Raw genomic sequence first — 26,001 nt, 5'->3', positions numbered from 1 at the left:
GCAACATTCCGATCAGTGGACCTGATACCCGTCTTGGTGATCCAGTGCTCAAATACTCCACTTCTGACTGAAAAAACCTGCACTTCTCCATAAGACAATGCAGGACAGAACCCTGCAGGGTCATGAAAAGGGTGCAGAAGTTTTGCAAATGATCCTTGTGGGAGGGTCCCATAACAGTGAGATCATTCAAGTAATTCATGCAAGCCAGAATATGTACTGTCATCTGTTTCAGAAACCTTTGGAAAAGTGCACTTACATGGTACAAAAGGTGTGTTAATGGCAGTAGTGTTCTGTAATTCCTCATCGCAGGGTAACGGGGTAAGCATCGGCAGGTTGATGGCTCAAATGGTTCAAATGGCTCTGAGCACTATGGGACTTAACATCTGAGGTCGTCAGCCTGTCAGGTTGATCTTGGAGGAGTATTCCCCTGCACTAAGTTTGGCGAGGAGGTCATTGAGCTGTGGCATAGCATAAGTTCTCATCTGCGATTGAGCATTGCCTTGAAATCTCCACACAATGTGAGAGAACCATTTTGCTTTCTGCTGATGACTACTGGAGAGGCCTATGTACTAGATTTCACTGGCTCAGTAACCTCAGCAGCCTGGAGACAGTCTAGCTCCTACTTCGCAGCAGCACATAAGTTAAGTGTAATTGTCAAGTTTGTTTGTGTGGCCATCCTCTGCAGCAAGCACAGAAAAAGTTCGGAATACAAAATTGTGCTTATGTGTCAGAAATACAAGTGTTAATGTGATCTTCAGACCAGATGAGAGGAAATGCAGACCACAGCAAACTCTCAGTAATTACTTATTTACATTAAAAAAATGGAAAGTGAAGCTCTTTGACAATCTAAAAATAACAAAACGGTATTATTATAGATACCACTGAAGATGCCTTAGAGCAAGAAAAAGGTGAAACATGTCAGGTAAAAATAAATTATGTTGCTGCAAGAAAACACAGTTTTATTTACAAAACAAACCTAAGGTAATTGATCTGAAACAGTAAAAATGAGGCGTAGCATCTGACTGAAGGGTGATGTGGCCTGAAAGTCTGCGGCACACCCCAAATCCGGCTGAAATATAGATGCAAATGCAGTGCAGAGATTGTCCAGTTCCTAGAAAGGGACTGCAGTTAATGTGACCTGACTTCATCATTAACAGAAAACACAAAGAATGTAAAGGCAATGAGGCTTCCAAAAATGTTGATAGCAGGTTGGTGATTGATGATAAATAATGTAATGAGGCATGTAATGCTTTAAGTAATGTAATGAGGCATGTAATGCTTTTGTAGGCCACAATGATCACCATAGGCACCCAAACATTGCGAGTGTGGGGACAACTTGGGTGAGCCCAATTGTGTATGTGTCACCTGATTGATCAAAGAAATGCTGGCTACTGTGCCCATCTGGAAAAAAAAAATGTTCTGGTAAGAAATGTAAAGTGTGAAACAGTTTCCACAGGGAAGGGATGCCTGGACTTTGGTACGTGTATGGGATCCTAGTGTATGCATGGGGTGGGATGGGAGCATGGGTCATGCAATGTCAGCATACTGAGCTTAGAAGCCTCTCTTTGCCACAGCATGTGCGGGTTCCCGAGTGATCTGGACTGTCTGCTCAGAAGTGAGTGGAAAAATGTTGTGGGCACGAAGGGAGTGGCCCCCTGACCTTTGATGAGGGGCAACCAGAAGCTTGAATCCCAGACAGACATTGGACAATGACAAAGCACAGTGGTGCTGCAACCTGGGTGTGGAGTGTGTGGTGGCACATTAACTGCTGCAACCTGTGATGTTGCCACAAGTCATTCTTTAGCAGCCTGTGCATTTGCGATGTGCAGGATGTCTTCCAATAATGGGTTCTCCAGTTTCTCTGCCACTGTGCATACCTCAGGTTTGGGTGCCAGCTGAGCCATAACATCTTGAATCAAGGTGTCCACATACAAAGCCTTGCAGCCTTCATTGGCTCAAGTGAAACTGCATCTGCAGCTGAGACCTTGCAAGTCAGTGACCCAGAACTGGTATGATTGTTCAGGCTGTTTATGGTATTGGTGGAACTTGATTCTGGGCACAACCACATGATATCTCTGTGAATAATAGTTGGTCAACAGAGCACATATCTCCTGTAAAGACTGTACCAGGTGGTCAGATAGAGGCACCAATTTGTGGAGCAGGAAAAACATGTCTGGTGACACACAAGATAGAAATAATAATCACTGAAATGAACTATCCAAGTCTTGAAGTGCCGTGAATTGTCACTTAATTTGATGGAAATATGTGTCCCAGTCCTCCTTAGTGTCACTGAAAGGCAGAAATGACTGAGAATGAATGGGGGCTTTGACTGGGGAGGGTGCTGAGTTCTGGAGTAAAGTGGCTTCATGTGTTCAAAATTTGTCTGTCTGAAGTTGAAGTGACTTTTGTAGCAAGTCTATCTGAAACTGCTGCTGTTGCTCTAGCAGGTAAACCAGTTTAGTGCCCGTCCCAATGAATAACTGTCTTTTTCCTGGTTGCCAATGCTATATCCATGAATAGCCAGATATCAGCACACACATCAGCAGCCAGAAGACAAATGGTTGAAACCAGAAGGTGGGGGGCAGCCTGAAGAAGAGAATGCAACACCAAGTGGTAGTTGAGATAAACACAGCAGATGATACACAGATTAGATCAAGCCCAAAGGAACCTGTGCAACAATAAGGTGTGAAGTGGAACTTTTGCCACAAAGATGCCAACATGCAGAGAGAGAGAGAGAGAGAGAGAGAGAGAGAGAGAGCAGATCACTACCAGAGAGAAAGATCAAGTGCCAATTGAGGTTGTTATTGAATAGTCTGTAGTACAGTGATGATAGTATCTGACAATATCTGATGCTAGTACAGAACTGACTGACTGTTCACTGGGTGGCCATGTTTATACCAGCTGCGAGGAACACTATTTTCTGGCATATTCATGTGGCGAGATGGGTGGCGTGCTTGTTATGTGAACACATCACTGGGGTGGTACTGTGCCATCTAACCACCTCAAGGTCCATTTCCTCTGGTGAGCATTGAACTTCCGCAGAGCCAAACATCAGAAATACAATCACTAAGGAGTTTCAGATTTCATCAGGCCACAGAAAAGCCCTTATTCTGGTGGTGATTATGGTTTATCTAGAAGAATATTAAAATCTTTTGCTGACTTGATAAGATTATCCATATGCTATCTTCGTAATCAATCACTTGGTTATATTTTCTGACAGACTTAAAATAATGTGTAGTTACATCTATGTATGAAACTGGAGATAAACAAACCACCTGTAATTATGGGGCTACCAGTCTTTTACAAATGTTTGGGAAAATTTAATTTGGCAGAACCTCTCTTTGTCTGTCTTTTGTAAAGGATTCTCCACAGAGAAAGCAATAGGAGAACTTACAAATGAAGTCCTTGCAGAGCTATACAAGAAAAATTACAATATTTTGTCAATCAGACATGCCGCCATCATCAGTCATGCTGGTATATGGACCTCCTGGGGGGAGGACGGCCGGGCACCCTTTTTGCTGTAGTAGGAGTGTAGCCTCTCCATCCATCATAGTCCCAGAATGCTGTGTTTGCTGATTGTCTTCATAGGTGGAGACAGTGTTGGTGCCCAAGTCTTGCTGAGATTATAACCACAGTTTTGCTTGATAATATTGTTCCTGGTGCACATTTTGGTAATCTCTCTAAAATCCTGGTACGATTGTATTCCATCGCATGAGTCTCGGACAAGTAGTGTTTTGTGACCACTGACTTGTTGTGATACATTTGTAGTGTACTGTTGGTGTTCTCTACTGTGATCTTCGATGATGCACACTGTTTGTCCCTATATGACTGCCCACATTGGCACAGATAATGATAGACCGTGGCCTTCCGTAAAGTGAGGTCATCTTTGACAATTCCCAGCAATGCTCATGTTTTGTTGGTTGGGTAAAAGACAGTTTTACTCAGTGCTATGCCCACACATAGGAAGTCCACAGGATGCAAATATCAAAATTCGTATGTCTCACTGGCAGACAATCACTGGAGGTCTGCTGCAAGACTGTCATCTATCTGACTGACATCTAGCTGAATGGCATAGGGATTTCAGTATTGGAGAGGAGTGTTAACTTTGTTCCCACACCTAAGTTTACACTGGACCCGGACACTGTCAATGCAGTTGAACAGATTGCTATGAAACTACTGCCTGAAGCAGCTAAAGAAGTTTATTGTGGAACATGTCATGTTCAGATGAGAACCAAGCCTACCGAATCAAACATTACAAACAGAGAGAGGAAGGCCATTTGGAACCTGAGAGATTGCCCCAAGATTGTCATATTATATGCCAACAAAGGCAATGCTACTGTTGTTAACTCCCAGAAAGATTACACTGAGAAGTGCAGGGCCTGCTAGATGATGACTCCAACAGGAAGGTCAATGCTGTCCCCACCAAAGGTGGAGAACAAGACCAGTGCACATCTTGAGGTCTCGGAATTGCCAGAAGGGGTCATCAAGAAATTGTTACCACAAGAATCTGAGCCACCAAGACATTATGAACTTTTTAAGATCCATTATGCCCCATTATCAGTAACATCAGGACACCAACATATTTGTGGGCAAAATGCTAGAAAGATGTACTGTGCCCCTATGCAGGTAAATGCCTGCATCATGTCCACAATTCTGTAGATATTGTGAAACACCTCAACAATTTAAGGCTGAAGGACTCAGATATCCCGGTGAGCTTTGATGTTATTTCACTTTTCACCAGGGTGCCTCTGTGACAGTCATTTGGTTTCATTGGTCAAAAATTACAGGTAGACCACTGACCTTTTCAGGCAGGTCCTGACCACTAATTTTCTGTTTAATGGAGGATGAAAGGAGTTGCAGTGAGCACAGCCCACCTTCACCTATGGTTGGAAATTTTGCATGTGGAGCATTTTAAGGAGGAGGCCCTGAAGTCATCCAAATAGAAACCCACTTGCTTTTTTCTGTTATTTGGATGATACATTCATCATCTGGACCCATGGAAGGGACAAACTCAAGTCGTTCCTTGCACATCTAAACTCCATTCATCCCAATATCAAATTCAGTAAGGAGACAAGGCAGAAGGAAGATTACTATTCTATGATGTCATGGTCAAATAAGAGCTGATGGCATCCTGAGCCACATAGCGTATCAGAAGAGAATGAACAGTGACTTGTGCCTGCACTCATAGAGCTACAATGACTATTCATAGAGGAACTGGAACACCTCAGAACTGTACTCTGAAAAAACAGTAACTTGAAATGACAGATGAAGGGTGCTCTGCACCCATCAAACTACAGTACATCATGTGAAGATGGATGAAGACACAGAGAAAGAGGCACCCACTGTCTTGTCACTATATACTGGCATGCTATGAGGAAAAATTAGGTGCATACTGAGAAAGCACTGTGTAAGGAATGTCTTTTACCCAGCCAATAAAACATGTGCATTATTGGGGAGCATCAAAGATGACCTCGGTTTACATAAGACTGGGGTAATCAGGTTCTGTGACAGTGTGGTAAGACATATACTGGACAAACACTGTGCACCATCGAAGATCAATATCAAGGACACCAGTAGCACACTTGACTAACGTGTCATCAGTCACAGAGCACTGTTTGTCCAATACTCAATGCAATGGAATACAAACATACCAAGATTTCAGCATAAATTTCAAAATATTGGGACAGTGTCATAAGGAAAGCCATGAAAATATGTACCAGGAAAATCTCATAAACCAGGATTGTATGTGTAATCTCGGCAAGGCTTCGGAACCAGGACTGGGTTTAATGAAGAAGACACTCAGCAAACACAATGTTTTGATGGCAAGGATGGACAGGGTAACTACATCCTCGCCACAGCAATCAGGGCACACTGCCTGATGCCGCCGCCCACAAATACCAACGAAATCGCCTTCGTGGTTGAACTGACCTGTGCCCTTGCATGCAGACTGCTCAGAGGATGGCTCATGGGGGGAGGGGATGTGAGTTGGCTGTGGGCCACCAGAAGGTCAGTATGTCAGTGCAACTCTTGATGGTGACAATGTCTGATTGCCAAAATATTGTGCCTATTGGACAGTATGAACTGGCAGTACACCAGTGGACTGTTCGATCAACAGATATTCTGGGAGAAACTGAAGAAAATTATCTTGTTTGGATATTTTTTGGCCTTGCCACAGCCTTAGATTGTTTGCACTATAAAATTCTACTTGGGGAAACTAGTGTTAGGACATTATTGGCATATCCCTTCAATGCATAAAGTCTTACTTTCGTAACAGAAAGCAGAGGCTTTATTTGACAGGCTGTGTTACTGGCTTGATATTATATCTCAGAATAGGGGAACATAACATGTGAAGTCCCACAAGTATCAGTACTGGGCCAACTCTTGTCCGTACACTACATAAATGATATTCCAATGACTTTAAAGGGTGATTACAAAAATGTTGTGTTTGCTGATGATACAAGCATACTAATAAAGGGTCCAGCTCAACTTTATCAACCACAGCTCAGATGATGATTGAACCACCCTCCGTGTGGTTCACAGCTAACAGTTTAACCATTTTACTCTCACAGAGACTCATATTACTCAACTTCAAACATGCAAAAATGACCAGTTACCACCAGAAGTAGACATTAATTATCGTACACTAAACAAAAAATTCTTTGGGGTCCAACTGGCTAGCAAGCAAATTAAAATGGAGTTGATACATAGATAAACTAATCAAGGAGCTCACATTTTTTTTTTTTTTTGCCCGTAGAAGGCCTTAAGACTAGAGTGTTCACATACTTTGCATAATTTCTCTCCCTGTTGTCATATACAGTTGTCTTCTGTGGCATTGCACCTAAAGTAAATAAAGTGTTTATTCAGCTGAAGCGAGCAGTAAAAATATGATGTAAGCTAGGTAAATGAACAGCTTAAAGAAGCCCTTTGAAGGCTCTCGCAATTCCTACATTTACTTCCCAATACATTTACTTCTTAACAGTTTTTGTTGCTGATAATAAAAAACGTTTCAGGTGAATAGTGATCCACAGTCACAAGATCCAAAAATAATTTTCATTTAGACTTTGCATCCTTGCCAAGGGTTCAGTGTTGAGTTATGTACACTGGTACAAAAATATTAAACGTCTCGTCTCACGTAAAACAAGAAACTGGAAATCCCAACCAGTTGAAAATTAAAAGCATGCTCGTGAGTCACTGATGCTACAAATTACCTTAATGTAACAATGAAACAAAATCAATTTTTTCAAGTATAAAGTAATTTGAATGGATAAAAAATCTACTCACCAAGTGGCCACAGAAGATTAGAGATTAGATTAGGTTAGTTTTTCGTTCCATAGATCTGTGCTGAGGAGATCCTCGTGGCTGTGGAACATGTCAATTTTTATTTATTTATTTATTTTTTAGGCTGAAATAACAATAGTAATAGTATGAGTATATACAATACATCATTTGTTTCTATTAAAAAATTCATCAGTGGAGTAGAAGGAGTTGGCCACTAGTAAGTCTTTCAGGCTCCTTTTAAACTGATCTTTATTTGGAACTAAATTTTTTATGTTTGCTGGCAAATTATTGAAGATGAGTGTTCCTGAGTAGTGGACCCCATTTTGAACTAAAGTAAGTGCTTTTAAGTCCTTGTGCAGATCATTTTTGTTTCTGGTATTGTATGTATGAATTGAGCTGTTTGTTGGAAAAAGAGATATATACATGTAAAAGGAGGTTATAATCAGGCAAGCTGTTGGAGCCAGTGGCTTCTTCTTCAGGCAGAACAGTTGAAGTGGAAGGAAGAGGGGAGAAGGGAAAGGGCTGGAGAGGTCTAGGAAAAGGGGTAGATTTCAGAAAAGTCACCCACCACTGCAGGTCAGGGGAGATGTACCGGACAGGATGAGAAGGAAAGACTACTTCTCATACTGTCTGGTATGTCTGCCCTGTGTCAGGGCGACTTTTAAGAAATCTACCCCTTTTCCTAGATCTCACCAGCTGTTTTCCTCACCCCTATTCCTTCCCCTTCAATGCTTCTGCCTGAAGAAGGAGACACTGGCTCTGAAAGCTTGCCTAATTATAACATTCTTTCATGTGACTGTTCTGCCACTGCTTGTTGAGTAAATTACAACAGCTAGATTCACAGATTGAAAAATTCTGTTAACTTCTTATTGACAAGTAGCAGTGTTTGTTGTAATGCTAATGACAAACAGCAATGTACTGTAAGGAGGTCACAGTATTTAGAGGTTCAATAACTATTATATATGAAAAACTTCATTGGAATCAAGTACATATTAAGCTGCTGATGGAAGATACAGAAAAACTATTTAGATTAGCCAAGGAGGCAGCTGCTTTTTGTAACCTACTTGATTAAATTTAGTAAGAACAGAAAAAAATGTCATTATCAGTCCAAAAAGTCATTTATCTTTTTTATTGCATTTTATTCCACATCATTAAAGGTTTAATCAGTTTAATAAGTCATGGCTGCAAAATACTAATGCGAATTCTTTACAGACAAATGGAAAAACTAGTAGAAGCCGACTTCGGGGATGATCAGTTTGGATTCCGTAGAAATATCAGAACACGTGAGGCAATACTGACCCTACGACTTATCTTAGAAGCTAGATTAAGGAAAGGCAAACCTACATTTCTAGCATTTGTAGACTTAGAGAAAGCTTTTGACAATGTTGACTGGCATACTCTCTTTCTAATTCTGAAGGTGGCAGGAGAAAACTACAGGGAGCGAAAAGCTATTTACAATTTGTACAGAAACCAGATGGCAGTTATAAGAGTCGGCGGATATGAAAGGGAAGCAGTGGTTGGAAAGGGAGTGAGACAGGGTTTTAGCCTCTCCCCGATGTTATTCAATCTGTATATTGAGCAAGCAGTGAAGGAAACAAAAGAAAAATTCGGAGTAGGTATTAAAATCCATGGAGAAGAAATAAAAACTTTGAGGTTCGCTGATGACATTGTAATTCTGTCAGAGACAGGAAAGGACTTGGAAGAGCAGTTGAACGGAATGGATAGTGTCTTGAAAGGAGGATATAAGATGAACATCAACAAAAGCAAAACGAGGATAATGGAATGTAGTCGAATTAAGTCAGGTGATGCTGAGGGAATTAGATTAGGAAATGAGACACTTTAAAGTAGTAAAGGAGTTTTGCTATTTGGGGAGCAAAATAACTGATGATGGTCGAAGTAGAGAGGATATAAAATGTAGACTGGCAATGGCAAGGAAAGCATTTCTGAAGAAGAGAAATTTGTTAACATCGAGTATAGATTTAAGTGTCAGGAAGTCGTTTCTGAAAGTATTTGTATGGAGCGTGGCCATGTATGGAAGTGAAACATGGACGATAAATATTTTGGACAAGAAGAGAATAGAATCTTTTGAAATGTGGTGCTACAGAAGAATGCTGAAGATTAGATGGGTAGATCACATAACTAATGAGGAAGTGTTGAATAGGATTCGGGAGAAGAGAAGTTTGTGGCACAACTTGACTAGAAGAAGGGATCGGTTGGTAGGACATGTTCTGAGGCATCAAGGGATCACCAGTTTAGTATTGGAGGGCAGTGTGGAGGGTAAAAATCGTAGAGGGAGACCAAGAGACGAATACACTAAGCAGATTCAGAAGGATGTAGGTTGCAGTAGGTACTGGGAGATGAAGAAGCGTGCACAGGATAGAGTAGCATGGAGAGCTGCATCAAACCAGTCTCAGGACTGAAGGCCACAACAACAACAACAAAGGTTTCCGTTCTTGACAGTGTCTGTGGAGTACAATGAATGAAAGAATGAACATGTGCAATAGTTAAAACAATGGTACTGAACAAAATAAGATTTCATAACACACCCATTACAGTGGTAAACAGTACCAGAAACTATGACAAGCTATGTAAAGTATTTAACATATGACATTACTTCCCAAAATAAATATAGCATTATGTGTTACAATTAATAATGATGATGATGATGATAATAATAATAGTAATAACAATAATAATAATAATAATAATCTCACAACAAGAAACGATAGAGCAATTAGATGAAAAGAAGCAGAAATTACAAGCATTGGCCAAATGACTTAGAAGATACAAAAAAAGTGAAAATAGAAGGAAACAAAACCAAACATTCAACATAAACCAAAAGAAATTTTACCAGACAATAGATAACACACACATTAAAATAGACAATCCACCAAACATAACAGACATGGAACACTTCTGGAGCAACATATGGTCAAACCCGGTACAACATAACAGGCATGCACGGTGGATACAAGCAGAAACAGATACATATAAGATGATACCATAAATGCCTGAAGTGATAATTTTGCAACATGAAGTTACCCAAGCAAATAATTCTACGCACAATTGGAAAGCCCCTGGAAAAGATAAAATAGCAAATTTATGGCTAAAGAAGTTCACCTCAACACATTCACATCTAACTAAATTATTTAACATAAAGATGCTGTGACTTACCAAACGAGAAAGCGCTGGTAGATAGACACAGTAAAAAACACACAACACACACACAAATTTCAAGCTTTCGCAACCCACGGTTGCTTTATCAGGAAAGAGGGAAGGAGAGGAAAAGACGAAAAGATGTGAGTTTTAAGGGAGAGGGTGAGGAGTCATTCCAATCCCGGCAGTGGAAAGATTTACCTTAGGGGGAAAAGGGACAGGTATACACTCACGCACACACACACACATATCCATCCGCACATATACAAACACAAGCAGACATATGTAAAGGCAAAGAGTTTGGGCAGAGATGTCAGTCGAGGCGGAAGTACAGAGGCAAAGATGTTGTTGAGTGACAAGTGATGTACAAGGGGTGGCAACTTGAAATTAGTGGAGGTTGAGGCCTGGTGGGTAACGGGAAGAGAGGATACATTGAGGGGCAAGTTCCCATCTCCAGAGTTCTGATAGGTTGGTGTCAGTGGGAAGTATCCAGATAACCTGGACGGTGTAACACTGTGCCAAGATGTGCTGGCCGTGCACCAAGGCATGTTTAGCCACAGGGTGATCCCCATTACCAACAAACACTGTCTGCCCGTGTCTGTTAATGCGAATGGACAGTTTGTTGCTGGTCATTCCCAAATAGAAGGCTTCACAGTGTAGGCAGGTCAGTTGGTAAATCACGTAGGTGCTTTCACACGTGGCTCTGCCTTTGATCGTGTACACCTTCCGGGTCACAGGACTGGAGTAGGTGGTGGTGGGAGGATGCATGGGACAGGTTTTACACTGGGGGCAGTTACAAGGGTAGGAGCTAGAGGGTAGGGAAGGTAGTTTGGGGATTTCATAGGCATGAACCAAGAAGTTATGAAGGGTAGGTGGATGGCGGAAAGACACTCTTGGTGGAGTGGGGAGGATTTCATGAAGGATGGATCTCATTTCAGGGCAGGATTTGAGGAAGTCATATCCCTGCTGGAGAGCCACATTCAGAGTCTGATACAGACCCGGAAAGTATACTGTCACAAGTGGGGCACTTTTGTGGTTCTTCTGTGGGAGGTTCTGGGTTTGAGGGGATGAGGAAGTGGCTCTGGTTATTTGCTTCTGTACCAGGTCGGGAGGGTAGATGCGGGATTCGAAAGCTGTTTTCAAGTTGTTGGTGTAATGGTTCAGGGATTCAGGACTGGAGCAGATTCCTTTGCCACGAAGACCTAAGCTGTAGGGAAGGGACCGTTAGATATGGAATGGGTGGCACCTGTCATAATGGAGGTACTGTTGCTTGTTGGTGGGTTTGATGTGGACAGATGTGTGAAGCTGGCCATTGGACAGATGGAGGTCAACGTTGAGGAAAGTGGCATCGGATTTGGAGTAGGACCAGGATTAACTACTGAATTGGGGTGTTGTGGTTCCAGATTGTGTTGACTAGAATTTTGAGGTTTTGGGGAGAGTGGAGCTGGAAGTGGGAGATTGAGTAGATGGGAGAGACTGGGTCTGTGTGCAATGAGCAACAAACTGTCCATTCGCATTAACAGACACAGGCAGACAGTGTTTGTTGCTAATGAGGATCACCCTGTGGCTAAACATGCCTTGGTGCACGGCCAGCACATCTTGGCACAGTGTTACACCGTCCGGGTTATCTGGATACTTCCCACTGACACCAACCTATCAGAACTCTGGAGATGGGAACTTGCCCTTCAATATATCCTCTCTTGCCGTTACCCACCAGGCCTCAACCTCCGCTAATTTCAAGTTGCCGTCCCTTGTACATCACTTGTCACTCAACAACATCTTTGCCTCTGTACTTCCAACTTGACTGACATCTCTGCCCAAACTCTCTGCCTTTACATATGTCTGCCTGTGTTTGTATATGTGCGGATGGATATGGTGTGTGTGTGCGTGTGTGTGTGTGTGTGTGTGTGTGTGTGTGTGTGTATACCTGTCCCTTTTTCCCCCTAAGGTAAGTCTTTCCGCTCCCGGGATTGGAATGACTCCTCACCCTCTCCCTTAAAACCCACATCCTTTCGTCTTTCCCTCTCCTTCCCTCTTTCCTGATGAAGCAACCGTGGGTTGCGAAAGCTTGAAATTTGTGTGTATGTTGTGTGTTTTTTATTGTGTCTATCTACCAGCGCTTTCTCGTTTGGTAAGCCACAGCATCTTTGCTTTTTAATATATTTTCCCCATGGGGAATGTTTCTTTCTATTACATTCATAAAATTATTTAACAGTTACATTGCAGACCCATACACAGTCCCTCATACATTTACACAAGGAATAACTTATCTGAAACCTAAAGATCAAGCAGACAGCAAACCCAGCAAAATATCGCCCCATAACATGCCTACCAACAATATACAAAATATTAAGTTCAGTCATTACACAGAAATTAATGACACATAAAACACAGAACAAAATTACGAATGAAAAAAAAAAAAGGCTGCTGCAAAGGAGCACGAGGATGTAAAGAGCAACTGATAATATATGCAGAGGTGACATATCAAGCTAAAACTAAACAAAGGTCACTACTCTACGCGTACATTGATTACCAAAAAGCTTTTGGTAGTGTACCCCACTCATGGTTGCTACAAATATTGGAAATATACAAAGTAGATCATAAATTGATACAGTTCCTAAACATAGTAATGAAAAATTGGAAAACCACACTTAATATCCAAACAAATTCAAATAATATCATATCACAGCCAATACATATTAAGCATGGAATATACCAAGGAGACTCATTAAGTCCTTTCTGGTTCTGCCTTGCTCTGAACCCACTATCCAACATGGTAAATAATACAAATTATGGATACAATATTACTGGAACATACCAACACAAAATCATACATTTTCTATACATGGATGATCTAAAACTACTGGCAGCAACAAATCAGCAACTCAACCAATTACTAAAGATAACAGAAGTATTCAGCAATGATATAAATATGGCTTTTGGAACAGACAAATGTAAGAAAAAATAGCATAGTCAAGGGAAAACACACTAAACAAGAATATTACATATTGGATAACCACAGCGACTGCATAGAAGCAATGAAAAAAACAGATGCCTATAAATATCTAGGACACAGACAAAAAATAGGAATAGATAATACAAATATTAAAGAAGAACTAAAAGAAAAATATAGTCAAAGACTAACAAAAATACTGAAAACAGAATTGACAGCAAGAAACAAGACACAAGCTATAAATACTTATGCTATACCAATATTGACCTACTCATTTGGAGTAGTGAAATGGAGTAACAAAGACCTAGAAGCACTCAATACACTTACATGATCACAATGCCACAAATATAGAATACATCACATACATTCAGCAACAGAAAGATTCACATTAAGCAGAAAGGAAGGAGGAAGGGGATTTATCGACATAAAAAACCTACATTATGGACAGGTAGACAATTTAAGAAATTCTTTATACAACGAGCAGAAACAAGCAAAATACACAAAGCAATCACTCATATAAATACATCGGCTACTCCATTGCAATTTCATGACCACTTCTACAATCTTTTAGCTCACATAACATCAACAGATACGAAGAAAGTAAATTGGAAAAAGAAAACACTACATGACAAGCACCCGTATCATCTAACACAGCCACACATCGATCAAGACGCATCCAACACATGGCTAAGAAAAGGCAATATATACAGTGAGACGGAAAGATTCATGATTGCAATACAGGATCAAACAATAAACACCAGATATTACAGCAAGCATATTATTAAAGATCCCAATACCACAACAGATAAATGCAGACTTTGCAAACAACAAATAGAAACAGTAGATCACATCACAAGCGGATGTACAATACTAGCAAATACAGAATACACCAGAAGACATGACAATGTAGCAAAAATAATACATCAACAACTTACCATACAACATAAACTAATACAACAACACGTTCCCACATACAAGTATGCACCACAAAATGTACTGGAGAATGATGAATACAAATTATACTGGAACAGAACCATTATAACAGATAAAAACAACACCACATAACAAACCTGACATCATACTCACCAATAAAAAGAAGAAATTAACACAACTAATCGAAATATCCATACCCAATACAACAAATATACAGAAGATAACAGGAGAAAAAATTGGAAAATACATCCAACTGGTTGAGGAAGTCAAGGACATGTGGCATTAGGATAAAGTTGACATTATACCAGTTATACTGTCAACTACAGGAGTCACACCACACAATATCCACCAGTACATCAATGCAATACAGCTACATCCAAACGTATATATACAACTACAGAAATCTGTAATTATTGATACATGTTCAATTACCCTGAAAGTTCCTAAATGCAATGTAACATATACCATACAGTTAAAAGGAAGTCACGCTTGATAAAGGTCCGCGTCACTTTCCATTTTTAACCAGACATAACGCCTGAGAAAGGAAAGAAATAATAATAATGATTAAGATGTCACATAGAGTGCAGAATGTATGTGTAAAATAAAGTAAATGAATTGTATTGTGTGAAAGCTCGAAATTTTCTCCAGCTATTGTTATTATAATTATTATTATTATTAATTCTAGTACTAATGGTAGCAGTCCTCAACAAAGAGAAGTCCTCACATTTCTGTGTGGTTTAGTCCTTTTGCGATTCATTCCAGTAGTACACTGCAAATTTTTAATCCTGAGAGAGTTACAAGACTAAGAATTCATCTCATTTATAAAATTGTTTTGTCCTTGCAGAGTATATACGATGTGAGAAACATACACAAATGTCAGAGGGCCCTTTACATATTATGTATTAATTTTCAGTCATTAGAGTATGAACAGTGTCACATCTAACAGAAGATTTATTAAATCAAACACTGGAAACTCCAGGTAGGAATATCTATAATGCAGGAAAATATAGATTGCTATTTACCATAAAGAAGACACATCAAGTTGCAGACAGACACAATTAAAAGACACTCACATATAGCTTTCGGCCACTGCCTTCATCAGTAAACACACACACACACACACACACACACACACACACACACACACACACACAAGCAAGCACATCTCACTCACACACGGGCGCCGACTCCAGCGTCTCAGGCCAGAATCAGGATTTGTTAGAGTATTCTAGTTATAGACTGTGACAGCTCTAAAGTTCTGAATCATTATGGACTTTAACAGCAGTTTTATATTTCAAAAGTGTTTTATAGACCATCCTGCTTTAACAGTTTCGGCTACAAGAGAAGCGGTGCAAAACTGGATTGCGAACTTCACACTTCTCTTACTACAGTTGACTTACTTGAAACATTTAGCTGATCCTCTTCTGTGGATACGTGGCTGCGTCGATCGCCACAACTTCTTCTCCGAAGAAATAATGCTGGTTAGAGGAACTAAAAAAGACACACTCTCTCTCTTGAAATAATTTGGTATTAGCATAATACTTGGGTTCAGTTCTGGTATATTTTCATTTCCACGAGTTTCACATAAACATTCAAACTCTTGCAAGTCAATTGCGTCATTAACCATTAGATTCTATTAAATATAATCACAATTGCATGGTTTTAACAACCAAATAATTAATAGACGTCACATGCATCTTGCCTCATTCAGAGCTAAAACATGAAGTAAGTTAAAAGTCTATAGTCATAATCACTTTCACTAACACATCAAAGAATACTACATAATTATTTCTGTGCTTTTCATCACGGCTTCTATGACGTTGGTGGCAAACACTTGTCGGTGTCATTGAACCGCCACGCTTACAGTCTTTTCATAACAAACTTCTGACCTGCACATAGAGAGGGGTGGTGCAGTAGATACGCTTCCCCTCGTCGACACTCATACTTAAAATATCGGGTGTTCGAGATGATGGAAGGCCGAGTGTCTCTAGAATTTACACTGAAATTCTTGAGGCACTACACTGCCTTCAATTAATGAAGATTTAAGAACCAAATGAACAGTTAACATTTACCAAAATTCTGTTATACCTGACACTAACCTAAATACACTCCTGGAAATGGAAAAAAGAACACATTGACACCGGTGTGTCAGACCCACCATACTTGCTCCGGACACTGCGAGAGGGCTGTACAAGCAATGATCACACGCACGGCACAGCGGACACACCAGGAACCACGGTGTTGGCCGTCGAATGGCGCTAGCTGCGCAGCATTTGTGCACCGCCGCCGTCAGTGTCAGCCAGTTTGCCGTGGCATACGGAGCTCCATCGCAGTCTTTAACACTGGTAGCATGCCGCGACAGCGTGGACGTGAACCGTATGTGCAGTTGACGGACTTTGAGCGAGGGCGTATAGTGGGCATGCGGGAGGCCGGGTGGACGTACCGCCGAATTGCTCAACACGTGGGGCGTGAGGTCTCCACAGTACATCGATGTTGTCGCCAGTGGTCGGCGGAAGGTGCACGTGCCCGTCGACCTGGGACCGGACCGCAGCGACGCACGGATGCACGCCAAGACCGTAGGATCCTACGCAGTGCCGTAGGGGACCGCACCGCCACTTCCCAGCAAATTAGGGACACTGTTGCTCCTGGGGTATCGGCGAGGACCATTCGCAACCGTCTCCATGAAGCTGGGCTACGGTCCCGCACACCGTTAGGCCGTCTTCCGCTCACGCCCCAACATCGTGCAGCCCGCCTCCAGTGGTGTCGCGACAGGTGTGAATGGAGGGACGAATGGAGACGTGTCGTCTTCAGCGATGAGAGTCGCATCTGCCTTGGTGCCAATGATGGTCGTATGCGTGTTTGGCGCCGTGCAGATGAGCGCCACAATCAGGACTGCATACGACCGAGGCACACAGGGCCAACACCCGGCATCATGGTGTGGGGAGCGATCTCCTACACTGGCCGTACACCACTGGTGATCGTCGAGGGGACACTGAATAGTGCACGGTACATCCAAACCGTCATCGAACCCATCGTTCTACCATTCCTAGACCGGCAAGGGAACTTGCTGTTCCAACAGGACAATGCACGTCCGCATGTATCCCGTGCCACCCAACGTGCTCTAGAAGGTGTAAGTCAACTACCCTGGCCAGCAAGATCTCCGGATCTGTCCCCCATTGAGCATGTTTGGGACTGGATGAAGCGTCGTCTCACGCGGTCTGCACGTCCAGCACGAACGCTGGTCCAACTGAGGCGCCAGGTGGAAATGGCATGGCAAGCCGTTCCACAGGACTACATCCAGCATCTCTACGATCGTCTCCATGGGAGAATAGCAGCCTGCATTGCTGCGAAAGGTGGATATACACTGTACTAGTGCCGACATTGTGCATGCTCTGTTGCCTGTGTCTATATGCCTGTGGTTCTGTCAGTGTGATCATGTGATGTATCTGACCCCAGGAATGTGTCAATAAAGTTTCCCCTTCCTGGGACAATGAATTCACGGTGTTCTTATTTCAATTTCCAGGAGTGTATATTGTTTGCTAGTATTCAGTTGTAAGTTTCTGTCCTGTACTAGCCCTAGTTTGTCTGTATTGACATTGTATATAGAGAGGCTTTCCTGATAAATGCTTATGAAGGCCTGTTTTCATGACACATTTACTCTCATTTATACAGTTAAAGGAAAGTCATCTGAAAGTCAATGAATCTTACAACTTTTATCCATGTTTGTCAATTGTCTGCTGCCTTATAAGAAGACTTTCATTGTGTTTTCTTTCTTCCCGGGCTGTTATATTAAAAAAAATAATTCTTTTCTGTATATATGATTTGGTGTATCTCATATACTTATTGTTCAATGAACACTGAATGCTGTGCAAACTTTAAAATTTTGTCGGTAGTAACACATCAGAGCATTAAATACAACTTATTACCAAACTTTCGGGCAGATTGAAACCGTGTGCCACAGTGAGACTCAAACCTGCCTGTGAAAGGCAAAGGTCCTAAGTTCGAGTCTGGGTCTGCACACTGTTTTAATCTACAACGAAGTTTCAGATCAGCACACACTCCACTGCGGAGTGAAAATTTCTTTCTGAAAGCTTATTACCTTTGAGATTTTGCTGTTGTCAAATGTGTTTGTGTGTGTGTGTGTGTGTGTGTGTGTGGAAGTATTTGTTATGTACTGCATGTGAGTGATGACCTTTCCAGTGCTCTGATTGTAATGACATTAACTTTTATGATGCATTTTATTCTCTTCCTTCTTTCTGTAGATCTGTACATTTAACAGTGCTGATTCTTGCCCACACTGACATTAAATCACTTTGATGATGGAATTTTTCATATGCAGAAGGGAGAACTTATTTGTGTTACATTCTTTCCACATTGAAAGTTTAGCTGTTTTGTTGCAGGATGACACTGTTGACAACACATATTTGGTCAACTCACACAACCAAGAAGATGGTGGTCTCTTAATAATTGCAGGATACTCTTCACTAAAAAGGTAGGATCTATAATGATGCTTTGATAAATAACTTATTCCCATTACAATAAGGAGATTCATGAATGGTACAGTATGTAAAAATAAAGGAAAATCAACCACTCACCCATAGTAGACTGATGTGTGGCTCATAGACACACGTAACAGAATAGAATACTAACTAATTTTCCAACTGGCAAAAAGTACACACATTGACACGCGCGCACGCGCACACACACACACACACACACACACACACACACACACACACACACACACACACACACGTTACCACAGCCATTGAGCAGTCTCCTGGGCTTATGGATGTAGCAAGAAGATAGGGAAGAACACACAAGACAAGGAAGGTTAGTGGTATTCAATGAGGCAGGAGTGAAGAAGACGTATGTCTCAGCAGCTGCACAAAAAGATGAAATGTGTTCTGAAAGGGTAGAGCCTATAAAATATGTAGAGAGAAGAGGGGGAAAGGAGGGTTGGAGTGAAGAAATGAAGATAGAGTGGAGAGTGGGGGACTGGAAGGGGGGAGAGAAGGATAGAGGGACTGAAGGAAAGAAGGAGGAAAGACAAAAAGAGAGAGATAATTCCTGCATGGCGACAGGGGGGGGGGGGGGGAGGGGGGGGACAGTGCAATCTGGGTGGTGGAAGAATGGTGTGGAAAATGACAGAGAAGAAAGGGAAAAGGTAAGGTGAGGCAATGGGAAACAGGTTTGTGGAGGCTTAGGTCAGGGGTATTGTGAGAATGCAGGATATTCTGGAGAGACATTCTCAACTGCTTTGCTCAGAGAAATTTATGCTGGAAGGGAGTATCCGAATGGCACACATAGTGAATCTGCTGTTACAAGTCATCCTTATGGTAGTGACATATATTGTGGGGGGGGGGGGGGGGGGGGGGGGAAGGGGGAGATACTGTATCCATAGATTCATCACTTGAAGCTGGTTCTTGAAACTTTGCAAGTAGGCTTTCATGGTTTCATTTGTGTCAGTTAAGTTTCATCAGCAGCTCCACGACCCTCTCCCATGGGCAAAACACACTAGTGACAATTCGTGCCTCTCTGTTTGGTACAGGGCCCACACACCTGAGCCATAGTCCAAGACGGGTCACATGAGTACTTTGTGAGCAATCTCCTGTGTAGATTGATGGCATTTCCCTAGTATTCTACATATGAATCAAAGTCTGGCACCTGCTTTACCTACGACTGAGTTTATGTGAGCTTTTCATTTCATATTCCTACAAATTGCTCCATCCACGTATTTGTGTGAATTCACCAATTCCAATTGTGAGGCATTGATACTGGAATCATAGGATACTAAACAATTTATCAATATTTTCATCTCTTTGACATCTTATGAGAATATTTGTGCAACTTTTCTTTCAGACAGTTCTTCTTTATGGATAACATCATCTGCAAAAAGTTTCTGGTTACTTTTAGTATTGTCTGCAAGGTCATTAAGATACAATATTAACAGAAAGAGTCTCAACAACACTTGCCTGTGTTACTCATGAATTTACTTCTACGTCTGTCAATGACTCTCTGTCCAAAATAACATGCTGCATCATTACTACCAAAAATCCTCATGTTAGCTGCAATTTTGCTTGCCCTAGATGGTCTGACTTTTGATAATAAGTATGTGTGGTATTGAGTTTATTCCTTTTCGAAAGTCGGGAAATACTACTATTACCTGGCTGTCTAGGTCTGTGACTTCCAGGATGTCATGTGAGAAAAGTGGAAGTTGGGTTTCACATGATCAGTCTTTCTAGAATCTGTGATGATTAGCATGGAGGAGGTCATTGTGTTCGAGTTATTGCATTAAATTTGAGCTCAGAGTTATCTACTAAGGTTTTACAACAAGAGGGTGACAAGAATGTTGTGATTGTTCTGTGGATCACTTCCACTATCCTTCTTGTAGACAGTTGTGACTTGTACTTTCTTCTGACCACAAGACATGTTTCATTATTTCTGGGATCCTTGGTATATTATGTTTAAAAGGGGAGCTAACTCATATCCAGTTTGAGTAGAGGTCTGATAAGAATTCCTTCTGGCTCCAGAGCTTTTAAAGGTTCAGCTATTTCCCAATACCACTGCCACCTTTCAGGCTTCCTTTCTTTTTTTATTACTGGCTTACAGTACAAGCTATTATTATTCATACAGGTACTTCCCTTTTCTCCAAAATTCCCTTTAATTTTCCCTTTTCATAGTAATAGCTACTAAGCTCTTAATATTCATACAGGAAATATGCAAGTTCGAGTCAGGCTGGGAGACATACTCAGATACCCTAGTGGTTAAGGCAACTGCTTGTTATAAACAGAAATTGAGTTCTATACTCTATTCAGAATCATTTTAAGATTGACAGTTTAGGAGGAACATGTGGAGGTGCAGAACTGAGTTGCTACGTCCTGCACAGAATGCACGCGTAATCTTATTTTTCATTCAAGTCATTCAGAGTTTTCCAACTATCCACTTTACAATTATGGAACTTGCATCAATGTGTTCTGGAGGAGCTGCACTGTGCTCTCATTTTAGTTTCATTGGTGGCAACAAATTATTAAGCTGATATACCGACAATTTACAAAAATGCATTTTCCCATGACATCACCGAATTTTCAATGCGCGGGAAACTTTTTTGTTATTGAAGTTAGATCAAAACGTTAAGCACATGAAATGTTAAGAATGCATCATATTTTATCTACTCCAAACTAGAACTCTGGCAGAGTTTTCTAACACGAGATAATTTCAGTTAAATATGATGAAGGGTATCAGACGGATGCCATATTCCTTGACTTCTGGGAAGCATTTGACTTGGTGCCCCACTGCAGACTCCTAACTAAGGTACGAGCATATGGGATTGGTTCCCAAATATGTGAGTGGCTCGAAGACTTCTTAAGTAATAGAACCCAGTATGTAGTCCTCGATGGTGAGTGTTCATTGGAGGTGAGGCTATCATCTGGAGTGCCCCAGGGAAGTGTGGTAGGTCCGCTGTTGTTTTCTATCTACATAAATGATCTTTTGGATAGGGTGGATAGCAATGTGCGGCTGTTTGCTGATGATGCTGTGGTGTACGGGAAGGTGTCGTCGTTGAGTGACTGTAGGAGGATACAAGATGACTTGGACAGGATTTGTGATTGGTGTAAAGAATGGCAGCTAACTCTAAATATAGATAAATGTAAATTAATGTAGATGAATAGGAAAAAGAATCCCGTAATGTCTGAATACTCCATTAGTAGTGTCGGTTAAATATTTGGGTGTAACATTGCAGAGCGATATGAAGTGGGACAAGCATGTAATGGCAGTTGTGGGGAAGGCGGATAGTCATCTTTGGTTCATTGGTAGAATTTTGGGAAGATGTGGTTCATCTGTAAAGGAGGCCGCTTATAAAACACTAATACGACCTATTCTTGAGTACTGCTCGAGCGTTGGTCAGATTGAGGGACGACATAGAAGCAATTCAGAGGCGGGCTGCTAGAGTTGTTACTGGTAGGTTTGATCATCACGCGAGTGTTACAGAAATGCTTCAGGAACTCGGGTGGGAGTCTCTGGAGGAAAGGAGGCATTCTTTTCGTGAATCGCTACTGAGGAAATTTAAGAGTACCAGCATTTGAGGCTGACTGCAGTACAATTTTACTGCCGCCAACTTATATTTCGCGGAAAGACCACAAAGATAAGATAAGAGAGATTAGAGCTTGTACAGAGGCATATAGGCAGTCATTTTTCCCTCGTTCTGTTTGGGAGTGGAACAGGGAGAGAAGATGCTAGTTGTGGTACGAGGTACCCTCCGTCACGCACCGTATGGTGGATTGTGGAGTATGTATGTAGATGTAGAGGTAGATGTAAATGCTCAATGGTCCGCTCACATGCCATGTACTAAAAGGTCAACCATAACATTTTTTTTACAAGAAATGGATTGCTAGGTTTATAATTAAACAGTTGTTAATTTTTTTGATCAACGTAACAAAATATTAGTTTTATGCATGTTCATTGTTGTGAGAAAACTTATATTAAGTAGGCCAACCAATATTGGGAGGAAGAACAAGAGCGATACAAAAATCATTACTTCAGTATTTTGGCAATAGTGTAAACAGTAATATTTATTTTATGTAATATAGACTGAATTCCGGAGATGAATTTCAGTTGGGGTTTGTTGCTGATAAGGCCTTCTTATTAAAATGTCAAAACATATGAAAATATAATTCTGTTACGTAAACTGTGCTCTTTAAACGTGCAACTTCATTTTTATGGTGACAATGGAAAACCTCCACTGATATCATTCTCGTCGCTATGACAGACCTGTGAAGTATTTAACTGTGACTTTTATTATTTAATGGAAAAAAGTGTGCGATTGCCTTGAAAAAGACCTGATTCTTTAAGGGTGTCCAATAACTTACCGAGTGTTGGATTTTCCTATCTGAAATAATAACTGTAAACCTGATGACAAACTGCATCCACAGCAAGTAAATATATATTCATATTCTGCTTATCCACATAATATTTCTTCCCCAAGAGTTTTGAGCTTCAATGTTATTCTAGATTAATTTTATTTCTCGAACATTTCTTTGCCAGTCTTCACTATAGTGTTCTTGTTTATGTTCAGAGTTGCAACAGTTCTATCGATTACATTGTGAACACAGAGCAGCGAGCCAACATTATGGTTTTTCAGTGTCAAAGTAGGCACATAATGCACAAAACGTGTACCTTGACTGACCTCATATGGCAATCCTCTGGACAAGAGAAGGACGCAGAACTTTTGCACTTATAACTTTTTCTGCTGAGCGTCTTTCGACATTGTTTAGTACCACACAACAAATAACAGTAGCAACAAGTCAAATAATAGCTCCTGCAATGGTAAAAATGACAATAAAAAAAATCACAGGGTGCAACAACCACACAGTACAGCAAGCTGCCTGAGACTCACATTGTAAGCAGGAAGTGTTGTAGTGGTGGTGTGAAGGTTTGGCAACTTCATGTGGTTGCTTCAGCTATAGGTATCATGAGATTGGCGGAGGGTGGTCCATGCCTCCCACGTTGGTCCCTACTACCTCCATTAGTTGTCAATCATAAAGTAATTCTGAACTGATGATATTTGTCCATTCAGTGTTCAAGTTTTTTCTGGTCATGTATCATGAGTTGCACATTAACATGTGGAAAAACAGTATATTTTTATAGCCCAGTTCCCACTTTTTTTTTTACAGAAGGCTGATCAAAAGAATCTGCTTCTGTACTTTGTGTTTCAATTGTGTTGTTTTTCAGTGTATATAACAATATCTTTCTTGCATTATTTTTCTCACACATGTATTCATCTTGGTCTCCCTCAAGAAAATAAAAAGAAATGTCTGTCTACCACATAGAGGAGGCATCAAGTTGCAAACTTGCACATTACAGGTACAATTAAAAGTAAAGTAAGTTAATAAACACAGTCCTCCTCCAGATTTAGAAAGACATCACACACACACGCACACACACACACACACACACACACACACACACACACACACACACAACTCACTTACAGATAGCTACTATTGTCTCTGGGCCCAGCAACATATCCTCATGGCCTCAACTTTCTTTGGTCCCTGTCCTCTGTCTAGCTCTGTCCCCTACCCTGCTCTCACTCCAACCTCACATATACCTTACATACCCTCACTGCATCTGCTTAGTCCTTCCTCTTTTCTTCATCTCTCCTCCCCACTTTCCTTCCATCATAGACTTCGAATGTCCACCCCTGGTAGCTGAGTGGTCAGCGCGACGGAATGTCATACGTAACGGTCCGGGTTCAATTCCCAGCTGGGTCAGATATTTTCTCCACCCAGGGACTGCATGTTGTGTTGTCCTTATCATCATCATCATCATCATCATCATCATCATTCCATCCCTATCGACACACAAGTTGCCGAAGTGACGTCAACTCGGAAGACTTGCACCAGGCGAACGGTCTACCCGATGGGAGGCCCTAGCCACACAGCATTTCCTGTAGACTTCAGATGCTGCACCTAGCAACTCGCCATCTTACCTTGCCACATCCCTTCACACTCCCCTAGACAGCACTACAGTATCATCCTCCCAGCCCTACACTGCCATCTCTCTCTCTCTTTCTCTCTCCCTCTGTCTTTGTCTCCCCCTCCCACTCCACCTCCATCTCCATGTCCCTCTCCCTCATTGTATCCGTCTTGCTCCCCATGCCTCTTTTGTTTCCTCACTACTCACCCTAGCCAAAATTGTTAATGCATTAAGGCCACAGTGTCCAGAGACAATACTGCTTATGTATGTGTCAGTTGTGTGCTTATGAATGTACGGCTGTTTTTCTAAATCTGAAGGAGGACTTGGTCCAATGGCTTAGTCTACTTTTAAATGAGCCTGCATGTCACTCAATGCCTCCTCAATTTGGTGAACAGCAATATTTTGTAATTCACTTGGTTATTTTCCCTCCCAGATTACCATTGTTGAATATGGCTGTTTGATAACCTACACACACAATTTATTGCTAATATCTAAAGTGGTTTGGAAATACACAGTAAGCATCAATATAGTACACAGCATGCCGTAAGATTAACAGTCACATACTAACTTCCTTTGAGAGTGGGAAAATGACAAAGTGCTATTTGTTATTGGCTTCTTCTCATAGCCGTTCCCTCACTCCTGCAAGACAGGAGCAGTTCTGCATTAGCCCTTTCCATAGTGTTTTGTCTGTCCACAGTTCTTGTTCATTTATTTGACATCAGTCGGTATCATTGGTTTTGAAGTCCTTGGAGCTCTGCTTCTTGCTGCTGTCATGAAGGCTTCCTCTTGGTGTCTTCCCAGGAACATTTTTACCAAAATATACTTCAGTGGTCCTGCATGAAGCCATTCTCTACGTATGATTCTACTGTTGTATTTGTTTTACTTCTTGGAGCTCCAATAGGCTTTTTTACAATCCTGAGTATTGTCAGGTATCTCTTATTTTTCTCTTTTGTTGGGAAGAACAAGGGAAACACATTGCTGATGCCTGAAGATGACTGTTGGTACTGTAGAATCTGCAACCTCCAAGCCATATTCCAGTATAAATAGAGGTATGTTTTCTAAGGCTAGTCTTGGAACCCTTTAAAATATTTCATCTTAAAGTATCTGACACATTCTGTGGTAGGATTTTGGAGGATTTTTGTATTGTGGTTGCTATCTCTTGGTATATGGTGCTATCTGAAGAGACAATGCTAGATGAATAGTGT

General features: G+C 41.2%; 1 protein-coding gene across 2 annotated transcripts in view; it reads left to right on the top strand.

The window, feature by feature from the left end:
• The window catches only part of LOC124798168 (WD repeat-containing protein 89), a 275,773-nt gene that overhangs the window by 135,735 nt on the left and 114,037 nt on the right, over positions 1-26,001 (top strand). For both annotated transcript variants that reach the window (XM_047261450.1, XM_047261451.1), the window contains one exon: positions 18,721-18,812. In XM_047261450.1, coding sequence (XP_047117406.1) covers positions 18,721-18,812 — 92 coding nt within the window. The remainder of the gene's footprint in view (positions 1-18,720; positions 18,813-26,001) is intronic.

Source organism: Schistocerca piceifrons, chromosome 5 (genome assembly GCF_021461385.2).
Source record: "Schistocerca piceifrons isolate TAMUIC-IGC-003096 chromosome 5, iqSchPice1.1, whole genome shotgun sequence".
In the NCBI taxonomy this organism is placed as follows: domain Eukaryota; kingdom Metazoa; phylum Arthropoda; class Insecta; order Orthoptera; family Acrididae; genus Schistocerca; species Schistocerca piceifrons.
The sequence above is the reverse complement of the archived record's forward strand: the minus strand, read 5'-3'. Positions and strand labels throughout refer to the sequence as shown.